Source organism: Protomyctophum bolini, assembly GCF_963924005.1.
Source record: "Protomyctophum bolini genome assembly, chromosome: 8".
Lineage (NCBI taxonomy): Eukaryota > Metazoa > Chordata > Actinopteri > Myctophiformes > Myctophidae > Protomyctophum > Protomyctophum bolini.
The window spans coordinates 1,960,178-1,987,060 of record NC_137869.1 but is presented as its reverse complement, the minus strand read 5'-3'; the positions used below and the strand labels follow the sequence as shown (position 1 = coordinate 1,987,060).

At 46.3% G+C, this 26,883-nt stretch overlaps 2 protein-coding genes across 2 annotated transcripts in view; both read right to left on the bottom strand.

Annotated features, from left to right (window-relative positions):
• The window catches only part of LOC308319534 (uncharacterized protein), a gene marked incomplete at its 3' end in the record, with an annotated part of 49,511 nt that extends 48,781 nt beyond the window's left edge, over positions 1-730 (bottom strand). Inside the window, exon 1 of the mRNA XM_080769639.1 lies at positions 590-730. Coding sequence (XP_080625765.1) covers positions 590-646 — 57 coding nt within the window. The 5' untranslated portion in view covers positions 647-730. The remainder of the gene's footprint in view (positions 1-589) is intronic.
• Positions 731-10,285: 9,555 nt separating this feature from the next.
• The window catches only part of LOC308319533 (desmoglein-2.1-like), a gene marked incomplete at its 3' end in the record, with an annotated part of 59,255 nt that continues 42,657 nt past the window's right edge, over positions 10,286-26,883 (bottom strand). The window contains exons 10-14 of the mRNA XM_080769638.1: positions 23,587-23,811; positions 22,213-22,515; positions 21,208-21,329; positions 14,258-14,650; positions 10,286-11,899 (exon numbers count right to left, since the gene is read on the bottom strand). Coding sequence (XP_080625764.1) covers positions 10,286-11,899; positions 14,258-14,650; positions 21,208-21,329; positions 22,213-22,515; positions 23,587-23,811 — 2,657 coding nt within the window. The remainder of the gene's footprint in view (positions 11,900-14,257; positions 14,651-21,207; positions 21,330-22,212; positions 22,516-23,586; positions 23,812-26,883) is intronic.

The following is a 26,883-nucleotide window of genomic DNA, read 5'->3' as shown; positions in this document are numbered from 1 at the left end:
CCCCCCCCCCAGAGCTTGATAACACCCAACAATAACACCGTATATGACCAAGTATATTAAACGTAAGGCTTAATTAATTCTGAGATATCTCCAGCATGCCTGTTCAAGACCATCAATAAACTTTAGTATGTACGGAATGACCGTCCTGCAAGCACAAGCCTCTCGCAGCACAGTACAGTACAGTACAGTACAGTACAGTACAGTACAGTACAGTACAGTACAGTACAGTACAGTACAGCACAGCACAGCACAGCACAGTACAGTACAGTACAGCACAGTACAGCACAGTACAGTACAGCACAAGAAACTGTAACTTAGACAGCATTTCATGTATACTTAGTTAGCATAGCACTATAAAGTAAACATGCATAGTTCCTTTATATAGATATTCCACTGTTCCGCTCTTACAGTATAGCTTACGTATGATTCATGAGAACTATACTTTGTATGTATGTGAGGTTATATTGCTAATATGCTTTTCGTTCTTGCCTATAATGTACAGTAAATCGCTCTGGATTAAGAGCGTCTGCTAAATGTCTAAATTGTAAAGAAACCACATGAAAGAAAATGTGTTTTTTTTTGAACTCACCAATGGCAGCATCAGCAGCAGCAGCAACCCCACCACTGCAAGGCAGACCCTAGCCATGTCTGAGTTAGATTAAACTCCACACCATGCACTGATTCAAGGCTCTGTCTGTCTGTCTGTAATTAACCTCCACACCATGCACTGACGCAAGGCTCTGTCTGTCTGTCAGTCTGTCTGTTGCGTTCTCTTAAAAGTTGAACCGCAGTGTTTTCTGTTTTCTGCGAGGGAAGTTACAACACGAAAAAGGAGGTCAAATGCCTTATGTATGTTCCCTGCAGGAGACACGCCTACTGTATGTACTCTTTAACATGCACGTGCACGCACACACACACACACACGCACACACACACACACACACACACACACACACACACACACACGCACACACACACCTGCCCTCATGTGCTATCACAAACACGCCTTACGCCCCCCTCCTCATTCCTTCTCCTTGGCCCCTCCCACTGTACGACGGAGCCACTTACCCACCTCATACCTCACTTATACTTTTTAATATATACGTTAAGTGTGTGTGTGTGTGTGTGTGTGATATATGCCAAGTGAGCACTACACCTGAAAATAGCAGATCTACAAGCTTATACAGTAGTAGCTTATAGATAAAGAGTGCGACACCTTCGCAAGGAAGGAATAAATCCATCCTACACACACACACACACACACACACACACACGTATATGTTTTTGACAGACAGGTATGCCTGCTGTGCTGTGGGCGTGGCAGATCTGTGGTTTGAGGAGGGTGGATGGAGGTATTCCAGGGGTGGGGTCCACTTCTCCTCATGCCCTCGGGTGCTAACGCTTCTCTCTCTCTCTCTCTCTCTCTGTCTCTCTGTCTCTCTGTCTCTCTGTCTCTCTCTCTCTCTCTCTCTCTCTCTCTCTCTCTCTCTCTCTCTCTCTCTCTCTCTCTCTCTCTCTCTCTCTCTCTCTCTCTGGCTCTGTCGGCGCGTCTGTTTCTTCGCCCGATCAAACAACAAACATGGTGACATCATGGATGGCACCTATTTAAACTAATTGGCTTTGTCACATCAATCACTACGCAGAAGTGAGCATAGCTGACCTCCGTAGTGATTGATGTGACAAAGATATCCATCGTTGTCTTGGCAACGTGCTAAACAACATGGCTGCCATGCTGCAGGCCTGGCATGCTGCAGGCCTGGCATGCTGCAGGGCTGGCATGCTGCAGGCCTAGCATGCTGCAGGCCTGGCATGCTGCAGGGCTGGCATGCTGCAGGGCTGGCATGCTGCAGGCCTGGCATGCTGCAGGGCTGGCATGCTGCAGGGCTGGCATGATGCAGGCCTGGCATGCTGCAGGTCTGGCATGCTGCAGGGCTGGCATGCTGCAGGGCTGGCATGCTGCAGGCCTGGCATGCTGCAGGGCTGGCATGCTGCAGGGCTGGCATGCTGCAGGCCTGGCATGCTGCAGGCCTGGCATGCTGCAGGCCTGGCATGCTGCAGGCCTGACATGCTGCAGGCCTGGCATGCTGCAGGGCTGGCATGCTGCAGGCCTGGCATGCTGCAGGCCTGTATGGCATGCTGCAGGGCTGGCATGCTGCAGGCCTGTATGGCATGCTGCAGGCCTGGCATGCTGCAGGGCTGCAGGCCTGGAGAGTGCTCATAGTTCCAGCTTCTGATATAAGACGAGCCGACAAATAAAGCATTGGTGGAAAAAGTAAATGTTTTACTTAACCCGTTCTGACCTGAGATCAGATTCTAAAAATGTGAGTCAATACTTAAAATGTATTTATTTCTTTAACGTTTATTTTATTAGCAGATCTACACAAGCACACAACATGTCACAGTGTTGGGACTTATACAAACGTTTAAACATTGCTGAAGTATATGTTCTTGAATCTCAGAACTCAGTCCCCAAAACATATACTTTTCAATGAGTATACTTTTTCTTCCTTTTTCTACCTTTTTGTGTGAATACTTTCTCCCATCACTGCCCGAGGGAACGTCTCGACGTGATACAGGAGAACATGCTGTACAGACTTGAGATGAAGCACGCCAGAGTTGAACTGGTTTATTGTGTACATATACACGTACAGTATAGAAAGACAGTTGTATTATGAACACATACAATGAATGAATGAAGATTGATCCCCTTCACCGCAAAACATACATGGCAACAAAAAACAAGACAATATGACTCATGAGAGTCTATACGTATAGAGAAAGTAAGGCATTTTGTCCCCATGTGCGCGTCTGAACATATACATGGCCGGGGCATGTCAAAACAAGAAGCATACCGGCGTTTGCTCCATATTTAAACTATTTTTTTTAACTATTAACGTCCTCCTTAATCATACTACAGTGTCACACAGACATGTCAAAAGTAGCAGATCTACAAGCTCAAAACGTGTCGCTTCGCGCCACGTTTTGAGCTTGTAGATCTGCTACTTCTGCTGTTTATTTTTTTAAATTTGAATGTTAAAGTAAACCGTCAAGTTTTTGGACATGTGAGGTTTTCCAGCCGACATTCTACTGTTTGAGTGATATCATTCCCATGCACATGAACCTCATGAAAAACTGTACTGTACTGTACTGTACTGTACTGCACTGCACAAGCTCTCCTCCCTGGCCTCTGTCTCTGTGTGTTAGGCTGCACATAAACAGTTAAAATAAGAAAAAGGCCACACACTCGTATATAGCCACGATGCTGTATATCTATTGACAAGAATCCAACGTTTCGACCGTCCTAGGAGGTCTTCTTCAGCGGCCCTTTTCTTATTTTAACTTGTTTACTGCCTTAGGGCCAAAACCTCACCAACACTGGTACATACGTCAGGCTGCACAACAGTGACACTTGGTGGTGACAATATGCTACTCCGTAGCTCGGACACACACACACACACACACACACACACACACAGACACACACACACACACACACACACACACACACACACACACACACACACACACACTCTGTCTATAGGAGTGTCTGCACCAAAATCACTCGTGTGAAGTGAGGGGCGCTTTTATCATCATAATGTACATCAAACATCAGTGGTTTTATCATCATAATGTACATCAAACATATCAGTGTTTTTCAACCCTTTCCATATCTTGGCCCTTTATTTATACTGTACGTTTGGACAACCTTTTGATGACATTTAGCCTCTCCAGACCAAAAACTAAAGAATATGCTATGTTGTTTTCATTGGATAAGATTTTGTCCGCACTATTCCATGTTGTATTGATGTTGGTACCATTAGGAGAGACAACAGGTTGTATTGATGTTGGTACCATTAGGAGACACAACAGGTTGTATTGATGTTGGTACCATTAGGAGAGACAACAGGTTGTATTGATGTTGGTACCATTAGGAGAGACAACAGGTTGTATTGATGTTGGTACCATTAGGAGAGACAACAGGTTGTATTGATGTTGGTACCATAGGAGAGACAACAGGCTGTATTGATGTTGGTACCATTAGGAGAGACAACAGGTTGTATTGATGTTGGTACCATTAGGAGAGACAACAGGTTGTATTGATGTTGGTACCATTAGGAGACACAACAGGTTGTATTGATGTTGGTACCATTAGGAGAGACAACAGGTTGTATTGATGTTGGTACCATTAGGAGAGACAACAGGTTGTATTGATGTTGGTACCATTAGGAGAGACAACAGGTTGTATTGATGTTGGTACCATTAGGAGACACAACAGGTTGTATTGATGTTGGTACCATTAGGAGAGACAACAGGTTGTATTGATGTTGGTACCATTAGGAGAGATAACAGGTTGTATTGATGTTGGTACCATTAGGAGAGACAACAGGTTGTATTGATGTTGGTACCATAGGAGAGACAACAGGTTGTATTGATGTTGGTACCATTAGGAGAGACAACAGGTTGTATTGATGTTGGTACCATTAGGAGAGACAACAGGTTGTATTGATGTTGGTACCATTAGGAGAGACAGCAGGTTGTATTGATGTTGGTACCATTAGGAGAGACAACAGGTTGTATTGATGTTGGTACCATTAGGAGAGACAACAGGTTGTATTGATGTTGGTACCATTAGGAGAGACAACAGGTTGTATTGATGTTGGTACCATTAGGAGAGACAACAGGCTGTATTGATGTTGGTACCATTAGGAGAGACAACAGGTTGTATTGATGTTGGTACCATTAGGAGAGACAACAGGTTGTATTGATGTTGGTACCATTAGGAGAGACAACAGGTTGTATTGATGTTGGTACCATTAGGAGAGACAACAGGTTGTATTGATGTTGGTACCATTAGGAGAGACAACAGGTTGTATTGATGTTGGTACCATTAGGAGAGACAACAGGTTGTATTGATGTTGGTACCATTAGGAGAGATAACAGGTTGTATTGATGTTGGTACCATTAGGAGAGACAACAGGTTGTATTGATGTTGGTACCATTAGGAGAGACAACAGGTTGTATTGATGTTGGTACCATTAGGAGAGACAACAGGCTGTAGTGATGTTGGTACCATTAGGAGAGATAACAGGTTGTATTGGTGTTGGTACCATTAGGAGAGACAACAGGTTGTATTGATGTTGGTACCATTAGGAGAGACAACAGGCTGTATTGATGTTGGTACCATTAGGAGAGACAACAGGTTGTATTGATGTTGGTACCATTAGGAGAGACAACAGGTTGTATTGATGTTGGTACCATTAGGAGAGACAACAGGTTGTATTGATGTTGGTACCATTAGGAGAGACAACAGGCTGTATTGATGTTGGTACCATTAGGAGAGACAACCGGTTGTATTGATGTTGGTACCATTAGGAGAGACAACAGGTTGTATTGATGTTGGTACCATTAGGAGAGACAACAGGTTGTATTGATGTTGGTACCATTAGGAGAGACAACAGGTTGTATTGATGTTGGTACCATTAGGAGAGACAACAGGTTGTATTGATGTTGGTACCATTAGGAGAGACAACAGGTTGTATTGATGTTGGTACCATTAGGAGAGACAACAGGTTGTATTGATGTTGGTACCATTAGGAGAGACAACAGGCTGTATTGATGTTGGTACCATTAGGAGAGACAACAGGTTGTATTGATGTTGGTACCATTAGGAGAGACAACAGGTTGTATTGATGTTGGTACCATTAGGAGAGACAACAGGTTGTATTGATGTTGGTACCATTAGGAGAGACAACAGGTTGTATTGATGTTGGTACCATTAGGAGAGACAACAGGTTGTATTGATGTTGGTACCATTAGGAGAGACAACAGGTTGTATTGATGTTGGTACCATTAGGAGAGACAACAGGTTGTATTGATGTTGGTACCATTAGGAGAGACAACAGGTTGTATTGATGTTGGTACCATTAGGAGAGACAACAGGTTGTATTGATGTTGGTACCATTAGGAGAGACAACAGGTTGTATTGATGTTGGTACCATTAGGAGAGACAACAGGTTGTATTGATGTTGGTACCATTAGGAGAGACAACAGGTTGTATTGATGTTGGTACCATTAGGAGAGACAACAGGTTGTATTGATGTTGGTACCATTAGGAGAGACAACAGGTTGTATTGATGTTGGTACCATTAGGAGAGATAACAGGTTGTATTGATGTTGGTACCATTAGGAGAGACAACAGGTTGTATTGATGTTGGTACCATTAGGAGAGACAACAGGCTGTATTGATGTTGGTACCATTAGGAGAGACAACAGGCTGTATTGATGTTGGTACCATTAGGAGAGACAACAGGTTGTATTGATGTTGGTACCATTAGGAGAGACAACAGGTTGTATTGATGTTGGTACCATTAGGAGAGACAACAGGTTGTATTGATGTTGGTACCATTAGGAGAGACAACAGGTTGTATTGATGTTGGTACCATTAGGAGAGACAGCAGGTTGTATTGATGTTGGTACCATTAGGAGAGACAGCAGGTTGTATTGATGTTGGTACCATTAGGAGAGACAACAGGTTGTATTGATGTTGGTACCATTAGGAGAGACAACAGGTTGTATTGATGTTGGTACCATTAGGAGAGACAACAGGTTGTATTGATGTTGGTACCATTAGGAGAGACAACAGGCTGTATTGATGTTGGTACCATTAGGAGAGACAACAGGTTGTATTGATGTTGGTACCATTAGGAGAGACAACAGGTTGTATTGATGTTGGTACCATTAGGAGAGACAACAGGTTGTATTGATGTTGGTACCATTAGGAGAGACAACAGGTTGTATTGATGTTGGTACCATTAGGAGAGACAACAGGTTGTATTGATGTTGGTACCATTAGGAGAGACAACAGGTTGTATTGATGTTGGTACCATTAGGAGAGATAACAGGTTGTATTGATGTTGGTACCATTAGGAGAGACAACAGGTTGTATTGATGTTGGTACCATTAGGAGAGACAACAGGTTGTATTGATGTTGGTACCATTAGGAGAGACAACAGGCTGTAGTGATGTTGGTACCATTAGGAGAGATAACAGGTTGTATTGGTGTTGGTACCATTAGGAGAGACAACAGGTTGTATTGATGTTGGTACCATTAGGAGAGACAACAGGCTGTATTGATGTTGGTACCATTAGGAGAGACAACAGGTTGTATTGATGTTGGTACCATTAGGAGAGACAACAGGTTGTATTGATGTTGGTACCATTAGGAGAGACAACAGGTTGTATTGATGTTGGTACCATTAGGAGAGACAACAGGCTGTATTGATGTTGGTACCATTAGGAGAGACAACAGGTTGTATTGATGTTGGTACCATTAGGAGAGACAACAGGTTGTATTGATGTTGGTACCATTAGGAGAGACAACAGGTTGTATTGATGTTGGTACCATTAGGAGAGACAACAGGTTGTATTGATGTTGGTACCATTAGGAGAGACAACAGGTTGTATTGATGTTGGTACCATTAGGAGAGACAACAGGTTGTATTGATGTTGGTACCATTAGGAGAGACAACAGGCTGTATTGATGTTGGTACCATTAGGAGAGACAACAGGTTGTATTGATGTTGGTACCATTAGGAGAGACAACAGGTTGTATTGATGTTGGTACCATTAGGAGAGACAACAGGTTGTATTGATGTTGGTACCATTAGGAGAGACAACAGGTTGTATTGATGTTGGTACCATTAGGAGAGACAACAGGTTGTATTGATGTTGGTACCATTAGGAGAGACAACAGGTTGTATTGATGTTGGTACCATTAGGAGAGACAACAGGTTGTATTGATGTTGGTACCATTAGGAGAGACAACAGGTTGTATTGATGTTGGTACCATTAGGAGAGACAACAGGTTGTATTGATGTTGGTACCATTAGGAGAGACAACAGGTTGTATTGATGTTGGTACCATTAGGAGAGACAACAGGTTGTATTGATGTTGGTACCATTAGGAGAGACAACAGGTTGTATTGATGTTGGTACCATTAGGAGAGACAACAGGTTGTATTGATGTTGGTACCATTAGGAGAGACAACAGGCTGTATTGATGTTGGTACCATTAGGAGAGACAACAGGTTGTATTGATGTTGGTACCATTAGGAGAGACAACAGGTTGTATTGATGTTGGTACCATTAGGAGAGACAACAGGTTGTATTGATGTTGGTACCATTAGGAGAGACAACAGGTTGTATTGATGTTGGTACCATTAGGAGAGACAACAGGTTGTATTGATGTTGGTACCATTAGGAGAGACAACAGGTTGTATTGATGTTGGTACCATTAGGAGAGACAACAGGTTGTATTGATGTTGGTACCATTAGGAGAGACAACAGGCTGTATTGATGTTGGTACCATTAGGAGAGACAACAGGTTGTATTGATGTTGGTACCATTAGGAGAGACAACAGGCTGTATTGATGTTGGTACCATTAGGAGAGACAACAGGTTGTATTGATGTTGGTACCGTTAGGAGAGACAACAGGCAAATGTTGATCAAAATAACAAATCTTCCACATTCTCAAATTTTGTGTATAGACTTTAGTGCAAATTAACAGTCGGTTAAAGAAATACTTTGCAAATAACTTAAATGACATTGAATGCATTCAATTAAATTGGCAATTAGCAATCCACCTCTGAATGATGTGCCTAATAAATTATAAAAAATAATTGGGTACATGAAGCCCATGAAGCAGCCTATACATTTTGAACAAACCTGGATTTTTTCCCCCCAACTATTATCAAAAGTTGTTTAATAGATTTATAAATAATGATGAATTAATACTTGATGACAAGGGCTGGCATTTGTGTTAGTGTTTTCTTTTAAATTATAGTTACTATTGTAAGAGCAAGTAGTACATTTGGAAGTCATTCTAGAGCTTCATCTATTAAGTGCAAGAGCATGTTGATATAAGACTGTAGGAGATATTTGTTATTGTTGCTGTTGGGCAGAAAGCTGTATGCATCTATACAGGGTTAGGGGTAGCCTGGTTAATAAACCAGACCGAAACAGCCGTTGGCAAAGAAAAAAAAATTGCCTGCTGGCGGATTACGGTCTGGAGAGGCTCAATTGTACACCCATTTCCTACACCAGAGAAATGGGGCGGCCAATCGGGACACGGTATATGCAATATGGGCGGGCTTTGGTACAGTGACGTTCAATGCTTGAGACCTTTGACTGACAGTAGCTCTGACCAATTGCGTCAAAGAGAAAATGTTTCAACCCGCCGCCCTGGAAATGAAATCCAAGCTGAGCCTCCCCAGACTAATATCCCGCGGTCCGTGTGATATTAGTCCGGTTTATTAACCAGGCTAGGTTAGGGGTACAGAGAGCTGTATGCATCCATACAGGGTTAGGGGTACAGAGAGCAAAATGAAGTGGAGAGTTTTCAGTGGGTCCATTAAGCCACGCCCACTGCTATGTTTTTTATTACCGCGGTGCCCAAACATTTTAATGTCTGGGACCCCCACATTGGCACTAATTAGCCCTGCTAGAGATTCTCAAGCCGTTTTAATTTCACCCCAGTTTTACATTACATTAGTCTATAGTTTCTATAACGACCGCCATTTGATGGCACTTCTATCTCTGGGACCCCCAGTGTATATTGTAAAATCATCCATCGTCACTAGGGGGCGCAAAAAAAAGGCCCTGACCGCCAGTTTCTATACTTTTTTATTTATTTATTTCTAAAAAGAAATGGTGTTGTTGGCAGTGTGGGAGTTGATAAAAAAATAAGTTAATGAAGTCCTTGGCAGACATTGAGTTAATTTAACTCTGAGGGTGTACAAATGGAACCAATGTGACCAATTGGAAGTTGGTTCCATTGGTTCCATTTCACACTCTCAGTGTGTTATTACAGACCCCATCAAGGGTCCATTTTGGTTCCAAAATATCATTTAGCTGGGGACCCCCCTGGAACTCCCTCATGGACCCCTGGGGGGCCCCCCAGGGGTCCCCACTTTGGGAAACCACTGCCCTATTAATTGTATAAGCAAGTTGGCGACCTCTCCTGTGAACGCATCACCGTCTCTCTGACGTGTGTCCAGGCTGTCTGTCACCGTCTCTCTGACGTGTGTCCAGGCTGTCTGTCACCGTCTCTCTGACGTGTGTCCAGGCTGTCTGTCATATTATTATCGTGGTTTGGTTCAGAGCGTAGAGTATAGGAGATTATAGCGACACTGAGAGACACTCATATGGATATGAAGAATCAACTGACTGAGAGAAAACACTATCGTTACACAACGGGAGTCAACGCTATAGTGTCGCATTAACGCTCTTACTGGATCACTCTGGTTTGGTTGAGGCTTCCCTGACTCTGCTGTCTCTCCACCAACACCACCCTGCTACTCCTCCCACCGCCGCCGCCGGCGGTCACCACTGACCCCGACACCGACCCAAACCCGCTGGGCGGCGGGGACCCGACGACGGGGGTCAGACTGAGCGAACCCCAATACCCCACCACCCCCACCCCCACCCCCCCGACCCCGGCAGCGTCCGGACTGCTGGGCGCCGGTACCGCCGAACCCACGGAGGAGGAGGAGGAGGCGTAGCTGGAAGACATGCTGGCTCCCGTCTGGGTCTGAAGGATCAGGTTCTGGGTGGGAGGACTCTGCAGGATCAGGTTCTGGGTGGGAGGACTCTGCAGGATCAGGTTCTGGGTGGGAGGACTCTGCAGGAACAGGCGCGAGCCGCCGTCCACGTAACCTAGAGGCTCCACGAGCGACGTTGGCGAAGCCTGCTCGTACCCGACGCCCACCTGTGTCGCCACCACCATGCCCTGAAGAGGAGGAGCGACGCTTTGGACCCCTCCTCCCATGAGCGACATGTTCTGTCCCCCCCCGTACTCCATGGCGCTCTGTCCCGTGCCGCCGCTACACAACAGCACAGAGCCGCCCTGCGGTCCTCCCAGTCCGACGTCCAGCCGGTCCGACCCGGTGGGACTGGTTCCGTTGGCCACGTACTGCTGCTGCTCCGCTGGTCCCCCGTTGACCACGAACATCACGTTGCCGTTGGCGGCGGTGGGGGGCGGAGCCTCGGCGAACAGCACCGCGTTGTTCTGCATATGCATGGTCTGCGGCTGCAGCATCTGTGGCTGCAGTGTCTGCATCTGCAGCGCCTGCGGCTGCACGATGTAATGCATCGGCTGCTGGACGGCGTAGTTTGGCTGCTGAACGGCGTAGTAGACCTGGGGCGGCTGCTGCTGCAGTACGAAGGTCTGGCCAGCGGAGGGCAGGCCAGCGGTGGGAACCGGGCTCAGGATGGGGCTAAGGGGAGCTGATTGGACGTCGGATTGAGCAATCATGCTTTTGTTGTTGTTGTAGACGGACGAGGATTGGTTAAAGCTCGTGTGGCTGGCGGATGATTGGTTGAAGCCGGTGTTGCTGCAGGCGGATGATTGGTTGAAGCCCGTGTGGCTGCAGGCGGATGATTGGTTGAAGCCGGTGTGGCTGGCGGATGATTGGGTGAAGCCTGTGTGGCTGGCGGATGATTGGGTGAAGCCCGTGTGGCAGGCGGATGATTGGGCGACGCCAATATCCGCGCTGCCAACGGAACTGTGGCGCGTGGTTGCGACGGCCGGTCTGGCCTCGTGGTAAACGGGCCTGACGGCGGCTGGCGGCGGCGGCTCCGGGTCAAACGTGGCGCCGCCGTGCGTGCTCGGGGAGAAGACGACGGCGCGGGGCTCGCTGGAGGGCAGAGGTTCCGGCGGCGGGGGGGGGGAGCACACCTCCGCCAGGGTCTTGAACTTTGACCCCAGGTGGTCCAGGAAGCGCTGGTCGTGGTCGGGCTCCAGCAGGCTGCAGCACCCCACCGAGCCAGCGGGGGAGCCCTGGCCCTCGAAGGCGTACGCCACCAGGGTCTCCTCTTCCTCTGCGGTGATGCAGCCGGCCTTCTGCAACACAGAGGAACAACACGTAGATGCACATTATCACCGATAGAGGGCGCTAAGTCCACGGGTTCATGTACTTTTTATTTCCATTGTAATCCCCATAGGGGGGATTTTAGATCGCCTCATATAAGAACTGTGTTTGAACAATAAACATGTCACCCCGGCCGTTTCACTCATATGGATATGAAGAATCAACTGACTGTATTGTTACTGCTTCTGAATTAGTTACATACAGACTGTATCATATATGACCAGTAAGACGCGCAAACGCGGGAAGCGAACGCAGCTCTTACATATTTGGGTTTTTTTAAGATTTTTTTTTAAGTTATTTTTTTAAGTTAAGTTATTTTTAAGTTAAGTTTTTAACTTAGCCATAACCATATAAGGAGTCGCCAAAGCAGCTATACGTCCAAATATGGAGTGTGTTGCATAAATCACTCAGCTCCATATATGGGCACAAAGGTGGGACACACACACAGACACACACACAGACAGACATGATCTGCTGGGTCTCATAGTAAATGCTCACTGCGTTCGCAATTATTTGATTATCAGTCACTTATATATGAGTGACTGACTGTCGCAAACGATACAGAGACACCTCCCTGACAATAACGCAGAGACAGCTTGTTTATTTTTGGACTTTCCAATGTTTATATGAAACGATTTTAAGATGAGCTGATGTTATTCTCCATAGAGAAATTACTTCCGTGAACCAGGGGATATGTCTCAGACATAATTTAAGTCAGTGGCTCTCAAACTTGTCTTTCTTTTATTTATTTTTTTCACCCCAATCTAAACTGTAAAGTCCTCAGTGTTATTTAGAATTTATTTAAAATGCATATTAATGGACTTTACGCATAAACACAATGTAAATACACCATATTTAGCAAAAAAATGCACATTTCCATCCTCGCAGTCCCCGCACATAAAAACACAAAACAAGCAAACGGTGCCTTTGTGTAAACACTTTGCACGGGAGGGAGAAAATGGCTCGAGGATGCCACTGCTCTCACCTGGGTGTAGTAATTGCGAACGCAGTGAGCACTTACTATGAGACCTATAGCAGATCATGTCTGTGTGTCTGTGTGTCTGTCCGTCTGTCCCGCTATCCAAATATGGAGTGTGTTGCATCAGCAATCACTCAGCTCCATATATGGGCACAAAAGGGGCCAGGTCCACTCAGCTCCATATATGGGCACAAAAGGGGCCAGGTCCACTCAGCTCCATATATGGGCACAAAAGGGGCCAGTGATTTGTTTGTTGTGGACCTGGCCCCTTTTGTGCCCATATATGGAGCTGAGTGCGTTCGCTTCCCGCGTTCGCGCGTCTTACTCGTGGATGCCACTGCTCTCACCTGGGTGTAGTAATGGATGCCACTGCTCTCACCTGGGTGTAGTAATGGATGCCACTGCTCTCACCTGGGTGTAGTAATGGATGTCACTGCTCTCACCTGGGTGTAGTAATGGATGCCACTGCTCTCACCTGGGTGTAGTAATGGATGCCACTGCTCTCACCTGGGTGTAGTAATGGATGCCACTGCTCTCACCTCATGGGTGTAGTAATGGATGCCACTGCTCTCACCTCATGGGTGTAGTAATGGATGCCACTGCTCTCACCTGGGTGTAGTAATGGATGCCACTGCTCTCACATGGGTGTAGTAATGGATGCCACTGCTCTCACCTGGGTGTAGTAATGGATGCCACTGCTCTCACCTGGGTGTAGTAATGGATGTCACTGCTCTCACCTGGGTGTAGTAATGGATGCCACTGCTCTCACCTGGGTGTAGTAATGGATGCCACTGCTCTCACCTGGGTGTAGTAATGGATGCCACTGCTCTCACCTGGGTGTAGTAATGGATGTCACTGCTCTCACCTGGGTGTAGTAATGGATGTCACTGCTCTCACCTGGGTGTAGTAATGGATGCCACTGCTCTCACCTGGGTGTAGTAATGGATGCCACTGCTCTCACCTGGGTGTAGTAATGGATGCCACTGCTCTCACCTGGGCGTAGTAATGGATGCCACTGCCCTCACCTGGGTGTAGTAATGGATGCCACTGCTCTCACCTCATGGGTGTAGTAATGGATGCCACTGCTCTCACCTGGGTGTAGTAATGGATGCCACTGCTCTCACATGGGTGTAGTAATGGATGCCACTGCTCTCACCTCATGGGTGTAGTAATGGATGCCACTGCTCTCACCTGGGTGTAGTAATGGATGCCACTGCTCTCACCTGGGTGTAGTAATGGATGCCACTGCTCTCACCTGGGTGTAGTAATGGATGCCACTGCTCTCACATGGGTGTAGTAATGGATGCCACTGCTCTCACCTGGGTGTAGTAATGGATGCCACTGCTCTCACCTGGGTGTAGTAATGGTGGATGAAGTCATCGGGGAGGGCGATGCCTTCGTAGCGTAGGTTAGCCTCGTGCTCCATCGTGGCCATGGCGTACATCTCGGCCTGGTTGCCGTACATTTCCGTCCGAGTGCCGTAGATCTCAGCCTGGTTGCCGTAGATCTCCGCCTGGTGGCCGTAGATCTCCGCCTGGTTGCCGTACATCTGAGCGTGATCGGTCTCCGTGTAGTCGTAGCGTCCTCCTCCTCCCAGCGTGCCCATGGTGTTGTAGAAGGCTGCGTTAGTGGCCATGGCGTTGCTGCTCATGGTAGCCGTAGCCGCCATGTTGCTTCCCCACGCCGCCCCCGCGGCGGCGACTGCCTGGGTTTTATGGACGGGAGAACTAAGGAGGGGAACTTCCTGTAGGATGAAGAGAACATTTAAAAGAGGAATTAATTACTTAAAAACTATTCAAAATGCAGTGCAGTGCACCTTTAATTTAAGTGTAAATGATCTCTATTGATGTGGAGCCTGTTGCACAGCCTCACACTAAGTTCAACCTTAGCCTTTAGCTTAAAGTCGTCTCTTCGGTGCTACTGAAAATTTCTGACGAGCCGAAATCATTTCGGCACTACAGCAGCGCCGAAACAGCGGGAAAATAGGAGTATGAATCGGCCCTATCACTCCACAAATCAGAAAATGGTGTCAACAGGCATGAAAAACCCACTTTTCTGCATGTTTTTAGGTATAAAATGTGATGTAAATGAGGCTGTGAATGATATATCAACAAATCCATCTGTAGATTTCTGTGGAATATATAGTTATGAATAAGACTGGAACGTTTGGTGTATGTGAGTTCAACTGAAGTGGAGATTCTTTGTCCCAAGTATGAGGAAAACTCATTTTGAGAAAACGGCCTTTAAAGATTTGTATTGTCAAATTCCAAAACGTTTTATTTGAAGCCACTATTTTGAGACAACATATCTCATCCAAACCTTGGCAACAACATATAATGCCATATATCATTGGAAAGGTCTGGACCTCGAGCTGACTGTGGTCTGATCCAAATATGGTCACTTCCTTTGTACCAACAACCAATCATGAAAATAGAGATGGTGGACTTTCACCCAGAAAAACGAGTTGTCATTGGCTAAAATAAACTATCCAACTAAACATCTAAATCTGTATTTTTAAATGTGTATTTTGCTTTAGTTTGAAAGAAAACATGTTTAAAAAAAAAATAACTACCTATACCTATAACTACTAGACACAAGTTTGAACACAGTTTGAGGAGGTGAAACTCTCTTGGTGAAACTAGACTAGTGCATCTTTTGGTATACAGTACATGACTCTAGACTAGCGTTTATAAGCGACGCCAGCGGCCCCTAGAGGCCATGTTGCTCCTTACACCAAACTGGAAATGTTGGCCAAACTGTCCTATATATAGCACTACTAGAGGAAGGAGGTCATCTTCTAGGTCGTCCTCAGACGAGCCCTCCATCGTCGTTTCCAGTCATCCCGGTTCTCCATACATCTGACCAGTTCGTTGGTACTTTGCGCTCCTGCGTCGTTCTTGAGTACATCCACGTATGTTAGCGTTGGACGTCCTCGTGACCGGTGCCCGTGCGTTGGTTCCCACAGCACTAGTTTACTGGCTGGCAGCTCTTGGTGTCTTTGGCATGTGTCCTGCTAGTCTCATTCTCCTGGCTGCTATTTTCTGGGTCACCCTTGGCATTCCATCATACAGAGTTGTGTTTGTAACATGTGTGCTCTTATTGATGTTGAGTACTGCCCGCAACATTCATCGCAGTCAAGATGGTTCCACTCATGCGATCTCTTGTGTGCAGAAAGGTCATGTTTTGGGCTGAGAGTGTTCCCAACCACTGGTGGTACTATTTAGACCTGAGGCCCATTGTAAAAACAAACAAAAAAAGGCTTCTAAGTCCTGACAGTTTTCTGAAAGTCCTATGTTTCTATGTCGGTGGATTTGGCCGCCGACCCTCCCCCTGAATTATGATAAAGGACTTTGATAAAGTCAGTAACTTAAGAAAGGTGTACTCCATTTTCATTTTACAATAAACAATTATTGTCATGTCGCACCATATGACGATTTTAGGATTTAAGTACAACCAAATGCTGAATAAACTCTGATTCCAATAAAATATCTAAAGATGAGAGTGAGTAGAACAAAAGTCAATCATTTTTATTCCTGTTATTTTAAAGTCAGCTCTGACTTTTATTTCAGACATGCTCTAGTTGAGTCTAGTATGTGAAGAGTCTGCCTGTGATATTATTAACTCATTTACTTCAGACATGCTTTAGTATGTGAAGAGTCTGCCTGTGATATTATTAACTCATTTACTTCAGACATGCTTTAGTATGTGAAGAGTCTGCCTGTGCTATTAACTCATTTACTTCAGACATGCTTTAGTATGTGAAGAGTCTGCCTGTGATATTATTAACTCATTTACTTCAGACATGCTTTAGTATGTGAAGAGTCTGCCTGTGATATTATTAACTCATTTACTTCAGACATGCTTTAGTATGTGAAGAGTCTGCCTGTGATATTATTAACTCATTTACTTCAGACATGCTTTAGTATGTGAAGAGTCTGCCTGTGATATTATTAACTCATTTACTTCAGACATGCTTTAGTATGTGAAGAGTCTGCCTGTGATATTATTAACTCATTTACTTCAGACATGTTCTAGTATGTGAAGAGTCTGCCTGTGATATTATTAACTCATTTACTTCAGACATGCTTTAGTATGTGAAGAGTCTGCCTGTGCTATTAACTCATTTACTTCAGACATGTTCTAGTATGCTTGTAGATCTGCTATTTTTCAATAGCTAAAGCACCAAAATGGGTTCCCGCCCCAAAATGTGCTGCACAAGGTGCCCTTTTTTCCACTTGAGCACCTGCCCCTCTAAATGTCATAAATCACGTCATCACAAGACTTCCCGTAACTACGGAACGGACACTGCGTGAAAAGAGGAGTTAACGGGCAATTATGGGCTCTGTACTTTTGCCTGTAAACCTCAAGTTTAGCAGCATATACAGTTAATATACGGTACAATATACAGGTGTGATGGTACATATACAGTTAATATACGGTAATATACAGGTGTGATGGTACATATACAGTTAATATACGGTAATATACAGGTGTGATGGTACATACAGTTAATATACGGTATAATATACAGGTGTGATGGTACATATACAGTTAATATACGGTATAATATACAGGTGTGATGGTACATATACAGTTAATATACGGTAATATACAGGTGTGATGGTACATATACAGTTAATATACGGTAATATACAGGTGTGATGGTACATATACAGTTAATATACGGTAATATACAGGTGTGATGGTACATATACGGTATAATATACAGGTGTGATGGTACAATTCGGGAGTTTACCGGAGTTTGTTGGAAAGTTTAACGGGAGTTTTCCTGTAATATACACATCCGTAATTCCATGCTTTTTGCGCAGTGGGCGCATAGTCACAGACTCAACTCAGAGTAAGACATCGTCTCTAGCTTCCGTTGCCAGCGATTTCCAGCGGGTTTTCTTTTAACCGTTGAAGACCTATATTATAAAATATTCTCCTCCACCACAATCCACTCACTGTAGTCCAGACTACAATGACCATGATGCTTTGCTGCACTCAGCCCCACCTTGTGGAGAGGCAGAGGGCTGTCTTACTGAGACAACATGTAGTCCAGACTACAATGACCATGATGCTTTGCTGCACTCGCCCCACCTTGTGGAGAGGGGGGAGGGGCTGTCTTACTGAGACAACATGCGTCTGCCCCTTAGAGTATATATGAATAGAGACGGCATCCGAGTTCTCCTTCCATCCACTTGCATTAAGTTGCTCAAAAGCGCATCAGGCGATTTCACTCCTCCTTCCGGGTAGGAACTTGCGTGACCATATTAGCCATCCTACATTATGATGCAATCATGCAATGACATCACAACAGTGTAATTGTTCTTTATAAAGCCTTGTCCGATACTCTAAACATCAGTTGAGCTGCTGTGTGAAATGTTTCACTGGACGATACATCTGGAAGGAGAACATAGGGAGGACCAGGCTGCTGTGGTGGTCGGACACCAGATCTACTGCTTTGGAGGAGACGTAAACCAGTGGAGAAGAGATCACATTGAAGTACAAGTCTTCAACACAGTGTCTTTATGCTGGAGGAAGTTGACCGCAGTGACCCCTGGAACAGGAGAACCTCACCTTGAGGTTCCCTCTGGGCGCCGGGGCCACACAGCTGTACTGATTGAAGACACTGTCTACCTCTGGGGAGGATATCCGTACTGCAATGTGCTTTATGCATTTGATGTTGACGCCCACACATGGTTCAAACCACAGGTTTCTGGAACCGTTCCAAAGGGGAGGAGGGACCACTCAGCCTGTGTTTTGGGGAAGGTCATGTATATTCATGGAGGATGGGTCAAGGCGACTGGATGGACTAATGATATGTACAAGTTGGACACCACCACGATGGTCTGGACTTTAATCAACATCAGAGGAACTCCACCTCCTGTTAGAGAACATCCATCTGCTACCATCATCGGGACAAAGATGTTTGTATTTGGAGGCTATGTGGGGGGTCAGTGCTGCAACACCATCAGAGTGTTTGACACAGAGACCAACCTCTGGCTGGACACACCCTCTACACAGCTTCGTCCAGAAGGACGCAGGGATCATTCAGCCATTACCTACAATGCAGAGCTGTACATATGTGGTGGCTGGAACTGGAACCAGTACTTTAATGATGTGTGGAAATTCAGTCCAGAGACCTTCTCCTGGAAGAAGGTTGAGCCCAAGGGGAAAGGCCCACATGGGATGTTTAATATGTGCTGTTGCATGCTGGGAGATTGTGTCATCCTCTTGGGAGGAGCCAACAACCCTGGTGACCTGTATGTCTTAGGCTTCAGTCCGAGCCTCAAGACATTATGTAAGCTAGCGGTTATTCAGTACGGTCTGGAGCAGTCTGGACTCCCACACAACATCAGTTATTCAGTACAGTCTGGAGCAGTCTGGACTCCCACACAACATCAGGTGGGAACTGGCAGCCATGCGTACAGCGAACAGGAACTGAAAGGATAACAGTCCTCTAAACCCACGAAGCCCAATAAAAACAAATAAAATGGTGAATAATGTATTATAACTCGGTTCTGTCATTGTGTGTAAAAAGATAATACCCTAGTGAGTCCCAGAAGACCCGTAGTGGTGTGTCATTATGTGTAAAAAATATCCGAGTGAGTCCCAGAAGACCCGTAGTGGTGTGTCATTATGTGTAAAAAATATCCGAGTGGGTCCCAGAAGACCCGTAGTGGTGTGTGTGTGTGTGTGTGTGTGTGTGTGTGTGTGTGTGTGTGTGTGTGTGTGTGTGTGTGTGTGTGTGTGTGTGTGTGTGTGTGTGTGTGTGTGTGTGTGTGTGTGTGTGTGTGTGTGTGTGTGTGTGTGTGTGTGTGTGTGTGTGTGTGTGTGTGTGTGTGTGTGTGTGTGTGTGTGTGTGTGTGCCAATAACACTGTCGTGCCAATAATCAGTGGCGTGCACAGATAGACACTAGGGGGTGCTAGAACACCCCCTGCCCTTTAGGCAACAATGTGCTCTTAAAAAGAATATATATATATATTTTTTTTCCTTCCTAATGTGTAGTGTGTGGACCATGGTGACATTGATCAAATCTTGATAAAAAAACGCTTCTACTATATTATTTAGGCCCCCACAATCTAAAGCTATATGTTTCTATGTCAGTGCTTCTTCGATTAAAAAATAAATAATAGCAGACCTATACAAGCTCGTAGCGCACGCTATGAGCTTGTAGATCTGCTATTTTTCAATAGCTAAAGCACCAAAATGGGTTCCCGCCCCAAAATGTGCTGCACAAGGTGCCCTTCTTTTTCCACTTGAGCACCTGCCCCTCTAAATGTCTGTGCACGCCACTGGCTGTTATGTTCTGTGTAGTGGAGAAGGGGATAGAACCAGTTGGTCTGATGGACAATAAGCTGTTGTGTTCTGTGTAGTGGAGAAGGGGATAGAACCAGTTGGTCTGATAGACAATAAGCTGTTGTGCGTCTGACAAAATGGCTGCTGTGTAAACAAGGGACGCTGTTGGTTTAAGACGGGGGTTCTCAACGTCTCTGGCCGGGGACCCCCGGACATGCTTTGACAATGTCTATTTGTTCTTACCATGTTCTTAAGGCTCATACATAGTCTGGATTTACGGTGGTGAGGTGACCACCGAACTACAACATGACGTCCGTCACGAGCCACGGTGAAGAGCAAACCACCGCCACCGCTCCAGCCCTTCTCTCTGTTTTTACTCACCACCGCTCAACGTTATTTCAGCTCCGGTGGTCAGCTCACCACCTGAAAATCCAGACTATATGAATAGGCCTGTCCCTCTGTGTGGTAGGGTATCAGATATGTCCTTACCCTGTCCTCTCCTTGTCCCTCTGTGTGGTATCTTACCCTGTCCTCTCCTTGTCCCTCTGTGTGGTAGGGTATCAGGTGTTGAGTCTTACCCTGTCCTCTCCTTGTCCCTCTGTGTGGTAGGGTATCAGGTGTTAAGTCTTACCCTGTCCTCTCCCTGTCCCTCTGTGTGGTAGGGTATCAGGTGTTGAGTCTTACCCTGTCCTCTCCTTGTCCCTCTGTGTGGTAGGGTATCAGGTGTTGAGTCTTACCCTGTCCTCTCCTTGTCCCTCTGTGTGGTAGGGTATCAGATATGTCCTTACCCTGTCCTCTCCTTGTCCTTCTGTGTGGTAGGGTATCAGGTGTTAAGTCTTACCCTGTCCTCTCCCTGTCCCTCTGTGTGGTAGGGTATCAGATATGTCCTTACCCTGTCCTCTCCTTGTCCCTCTGTGTGGTAGGGTATCAGGTGTTGAGTCTTACCCTGTCCTCTCCTTGTCCCTCTGTGTGGTAGGGTATCAGGTGTTGAGTCTTACCCTGTCCTCTCCTTGTCCCTCTGTGTGGTAGGGTATCAGGTGTTCCTTGGTGTCAAAGGGAAGCTCGGTGAAGCTCCCGGGGAACGTTCCACAGGAGCAGCTCATCAGCAGGAAGACGACGGCTGCAAAAAGGTAAACACAGATAATGGGTAAAGAAGTCAAATGTTTGTCGCCACTCCTTTTCCAACGTTCTGCTTCCTTCAGCGTGTGCAGACACTAGCAACCAAGGGCAGGCAGACACGAGGTCAGGCATTCCCACAATGCACTGCAACTGGTTATAAGCAGTAAGCTTGACTCCAAACAATAATCCACGTCCACATCGCGTGTAGAGTTTAACTTTTTACTGGACGACAAAGGTGTACAGAACAACAAACAACAATGTGATACAAAAAAAAGGTGTTCAAAAACTATTCTGAAATGGTCTAGTATATGGTTTCTGAAGTGGCGTAATATTTTTAGAAGGCTTGCTGGCTTCTACTCCAATATAGGCTGAATTCTTAATTGCTCTATTGACTCAGTTAAAGACTTAGGCTGCACAAATTATGTACGAGGCCCACTCACTCACTCACTCACCAAGCAGCGCCACGAGACTCACTCACTCACTCACCGAGCAGCGCCACGAGGCCCACTCACTCACTCACTCACTCACCGAGCAGCGCCACGAGGCCCAGGATCACTCACTCACCGAGCAGCGCCACGAGGCCCACTCACTCACTCACCGAGCAGCGCCACAAGGCCCACTCACTCACTCACTCACCGAGCAGCGCCACGAGGCCCACTCACTCACTCACCGAGCAGCGCCACAAGGCCCACTCACTCACTCACCGAGCAGCGCCACGAGGCCCACTCACTCACTCACCAAGCAGCGCCACGAGGCCCAGGATCACTCACTCACCAAGCAGCGCCACGAGGCCCACTCACTCACTCACTCACCGAGCAGCGCCACGAGGCCCACTCACTCACTCACCGAGCAGCGCCACGAGGCCCACCCACTCACTCACTCACCGAGCAGCGCCACGAGGCCCAGGATCATGGCGGCGACTCCGGGCGCCCCGAGCGCCGCCGACGTCTCCCTGACGGCGGACGGGTTTCCGTCCCGGCCGAAGGCCACGGCGGCCCCGCCCCCGGCGCCGCCCGGACCCCCCGGGCCGCAGAAGCCCCCCTCCTCCTCCTCGCTGCACGTGCACACCAGCAGCTCCAGGCGCTGCGGCTCGGGGCACGCCAGGCCCTGCTGGTCCCGGATCACCAGCGTGACCTCGTGGCGCCCGGGCCAGAGGGGCGTGGCCGAGAGCAGGGACACGCTGGAGTCTGGAGGAGAGGGGTGGTCAGTTATCTTACTTAAAGGACCACTTCACCACTTTTCAACCTATCTTCATTATAATAGGTTTTTTTCTACTCAGTCTGTGTCTCATATAGGAGGGCTGTGGGGCAGTTTAGAAACCGTCTTCCAGTGACATCATCATTAGGCAGATTATTTTTTAAACAAAAATGTTTTGATTTTCATTATCGTAACGATGACTTCCATTTTCTCCATTGCAACTTTTCAGGACTAGAAAGCCTGCAGTTTCTATTAGCTTGTGTTCCCCATCGATGATGTCACTGGAAGACGGTTTCTGAACTGCCCACAGCCCTCCTATATGAGACACAGACCGAGTAGAAAAAATTGCGGCATTTTTTTCATGATTATTAGTGAGGACCTGTTATATGAAGATAGTTTGAAAAGTGGTGAAGTGGTCCTTTAAGTAAAAGTATCAATATCGAAATACTTTGTTAGAAGTATAAGAGTCCAAAATAAAACTAAATTACTTGAGTAAAAGTACAAAAGTTTTGGCATCAAAATGTACTTAAAGTACCCAAAAAAAATAGAAGTACTCATTATGCAGAATGTCTCATATCAAGTTCCCACTCCCCCCACCGTCCTCTACTGCCCCCTACCTGTGAGGGGGTGTATCTCCCACTCCCCCCCCCCCCCCGTCCTCTACTGCCCCCTACCTGTGAGGGGGTGTATCTCCCACTCCCCCCCCCCCGTCCTCTACTGCCCCCTACCTGTGAGGGGGTGTATCTCCCACTCCCCCCCCCCCCCCGTCCTCTACTGCCCCCTACCTGTGAGGGGGTGTATCTCCCACTCCCCCCCCCCCCGTCCTCTACTGCCCCCTACCTGTGAGGGGGTGTATCTCCCACTCCCCCCCCCCCCCCGTCCTCTACTGCCCCCTACCTGTGAGGGGGTGTATCTCCCACCCCCCCCCCCCCCGTCCTCTACTGCCCCCTACCTGTGAGGGGTGTATCTCCCACTCCCCGCCCCACGTCCTCTACTGCCCCCTACCTGTGAGGGGGTGTATCTCCCACTCCCCCCGCCCCCCGTCCTCTACTGCCCCCTACCTGTGAGGGGGTGTATCTCCCACTCCCCGCGGCTCTCCTCGGCCACCAGGCTGAAGGCCAGCGGGGCTCCGTTGGGCGCGGCGTCCACGTCGTGCGCCGTGACGTTGATGGGACCCCTGGTGGCGGCGCAGTGGTACTGCAGCGTGCTGGTCAGCGCGGGGCAGTTGTCGTTGACGTCGCCCACCAGCAGGGCGATGGTCCCCGTGGCCGTTTGGGAGGGTCTCTCTGTCGGAGGAAAGAAATGGATTTGTTTTTGATAATGGCGCTTTTTTCCTTCCTTATAGATCTGCAATTTTTGAAAAATTGTGAAAATGTGGCGCAAATCTTTGAATATTATATTCTTTCAGAGCGAACGTTTTTAACTCATATCTTTGCTTCTTGGGAGGTGGTCCCTGGAACAACACATTTCCAGATGGGTATCGGCCAATTACATATGGGGGTCCTTTACATGAAATGGTGTGAGAACCACTGACATAGAAACACAGGGTATTTCAGAAATCTGTCAGGATTTAGAAGACATTTGTAGAATCGTCCTCAGGTCTAAATGGGTTAAATTACAATGGTTCATTCATTCATACATTGAAGTGGTGAACAGTCGACACCAGCGTATATACACTATAAGGATACTCCCCATGGTCTCTCTCTATATGGGAAGAAAACTCAATGCTACAGCTAGAAATTAGTTACAGTATACACTAGGCATGTGAATCTCGTCTCATCTCACGATTCGATACGCATCTCGATGCACTGCCAGCGATACGATACATTAGAGATACATGGAATCCCCTGGCGATACGATGCGATACGATTCTCCCTCTTCCCGATGCGATGCGATGCGATAACCATTTAGTTCAAATCAATGCGATACGATGCGATTCACCCCTCTACCGATACGATTTGATGGCGATTCATCACAATAGAAAGGATTTATATTAAAGCTCTATTAATTTCCCAAAACATGTAAAAATGCATTACATTTAAATTCAAAGCAATTTATTGTTTTACTGTAGGTTAGTATTATAGCTCTGCATCTCAAACAACCCAACTTATAGAATTCTGTAAGTAAACAAAGGGTCTGCTCTCTGCTGGTTATTGTGGAATTGTTAGATTACTAATAATCATAGGCTATAGTATAATTATTATATCTCAAAGGTCAATTTGAGGTTTTGAGTATAGAGGTTTCAAGAGATTAAAATGTAATAGCCTATCGTTCATCAATTAATGTTACCAACATATAAATAGAAAAGAAACAAATAAACAAAACAAAAATTACAGGTCACACTTGTAGTGCTGTCAAACAAGTCTATGTCTAGTTTAATCTGCAACAGTTTTATAATATAATTGCCTATATGGGGGTCCCTACTTGATCTCTCACTCTCAGCTAAGTGGTCCTTGGCTTGACCTGAAAAACATTGAAGACCCTGGCCTGCATGTATTATTAACGTTATAAATACATAGCAGATGTACAAGCTCACAACGCGTCTCATCCACGCCCCGCTGTGAGCTTGTGGATCTGCAATTTTAGGCGTGCGACACCGTCTTGCTGCAGAATATAAATAAGGCTTCTATCCCAGAGAACAGCAGGGGAAAGCTGGACAGTGGAAAGTTGCTGTGGCGTTGTTGTTGTTGTACACGTGTGTGCAGACTGCAGAAGCCTTCTTTAATTACAAATTGATAATGATCGCGACGCAGATTTGCGTCGGATAATCAGCAAGCACAGCTGTGGAGTGTGGCTCATTACCAGCAGTCCAGCACGCAGCGCTACAGTGAAAAGTCAACTGATCGACGGACAAAGCTACTCGGACAGCTATTTTATAAAGCTAAAGAGTAAAGGTGGTGCTTCTTGTTTAATGCGTGGGGCTCACTTCTGTTAGTCGCGGGTGCTATTATAGTCTGAGTCTGTCTGTTCTCAACGTGTCTCCTCTGCGGGAAGCACCCTCTGCACCGTCGTACGGTAGCTTCTGTTCACTGACTGTGGGCGCGTTCGGAAATACCACACCGGAGCACACTCTCCTATTAGTTTGCATTGCACAGTGGGCTCAGTGCGCTATTTCCGAACGCGCCCTGTGTCTGCGCTGCGACTCGCGAGAGACCTTTTTTTTCCTTCCTTTCTGATGGTACGTTGAATGCGCCTCGGAAACACAGGATAGGGTGAAATTTACCATGAAAAAACAGTGCAACCACGGATTTTACCGATACAAGCACTCCGCGAACGATCCATCGAGATTTCACCCGTCAATTCTACCGACACACAGTGAATGAACCGATTCACTCGCATCGCGCACGTCATAATCGATGTATCGATACGTATCGATTATTTTCCACATGCCTAGTATATACGTGTATATTTGTGCACTTGTGGAGGGGAGACACACCATGTGGGCTGTCTGTCTTACTGAGACACCATCCAGTCCAGTCAAGCAAGGAAGACCACATTTTCATGACAAACTTTCGTCGTGACTAAAATATCTAAAAACACCCTTTAACACAGGACTTGGTGGTGTAAGTAGTAAGTACTAGGCTATATTTTAACACAGGACTTGGTGGTGTAAGTACTAGGCTATATTTTAACACAGGACTTGGTGGTGTAAGTACTAGGTTATATTTTTGTTACATTTCCCTTTTCTGAGTAATAATTGCTTTTTAAGTCTATACACCTTTTAACAATAAAATGTCGACTTACAATACAAAAACAAAGTATGAATTAGTCTGTATGTCTGTCTTCAGTGTGTATATCATGCTGTATGCAAATATAACCACCAGGGGGGACTGTGGCTCCTTTAAATCATTCTGTTTAGACTTCAGGAGAGAGATGAGGGAGAGTCTCAACACCATAATGAACTGACCGTTGGTGAGGGAGAGTTTCAACACCATAATGAACTGACCGTTAGTGAGGGAGAGTTTCAACACCATAATGAACTGACCGTTGGTGAGGGAGAGGATCAACACCATAATGAACTGACCGTTGGTGAGGGAGAGTTTCAGCACCATAATGAACTGACCGTTGGTGAGGGAGAGTTTCAACACCATAATGAACTGACCGTTGGTGAGGGAGAGTATTTCAACACCATAATGAACTGACTGTTGGTGAGGGAGAGTTTCAGCACCATAATGAACTGACTGTTGGTGAGGGAGAGTCTCAGCACCATAATGAACTGACTGTTGGTGAGGGAGAGTTTCAACACCATAATGAACTGACCGTTGGTGAGGGAGAGTTTCAGCACCATAATGAACTGACTGTTGGTGAGGGAGAGTCTCAGCACCATAATGAACTGACTGTTGGTGAGGGAGAGTTTC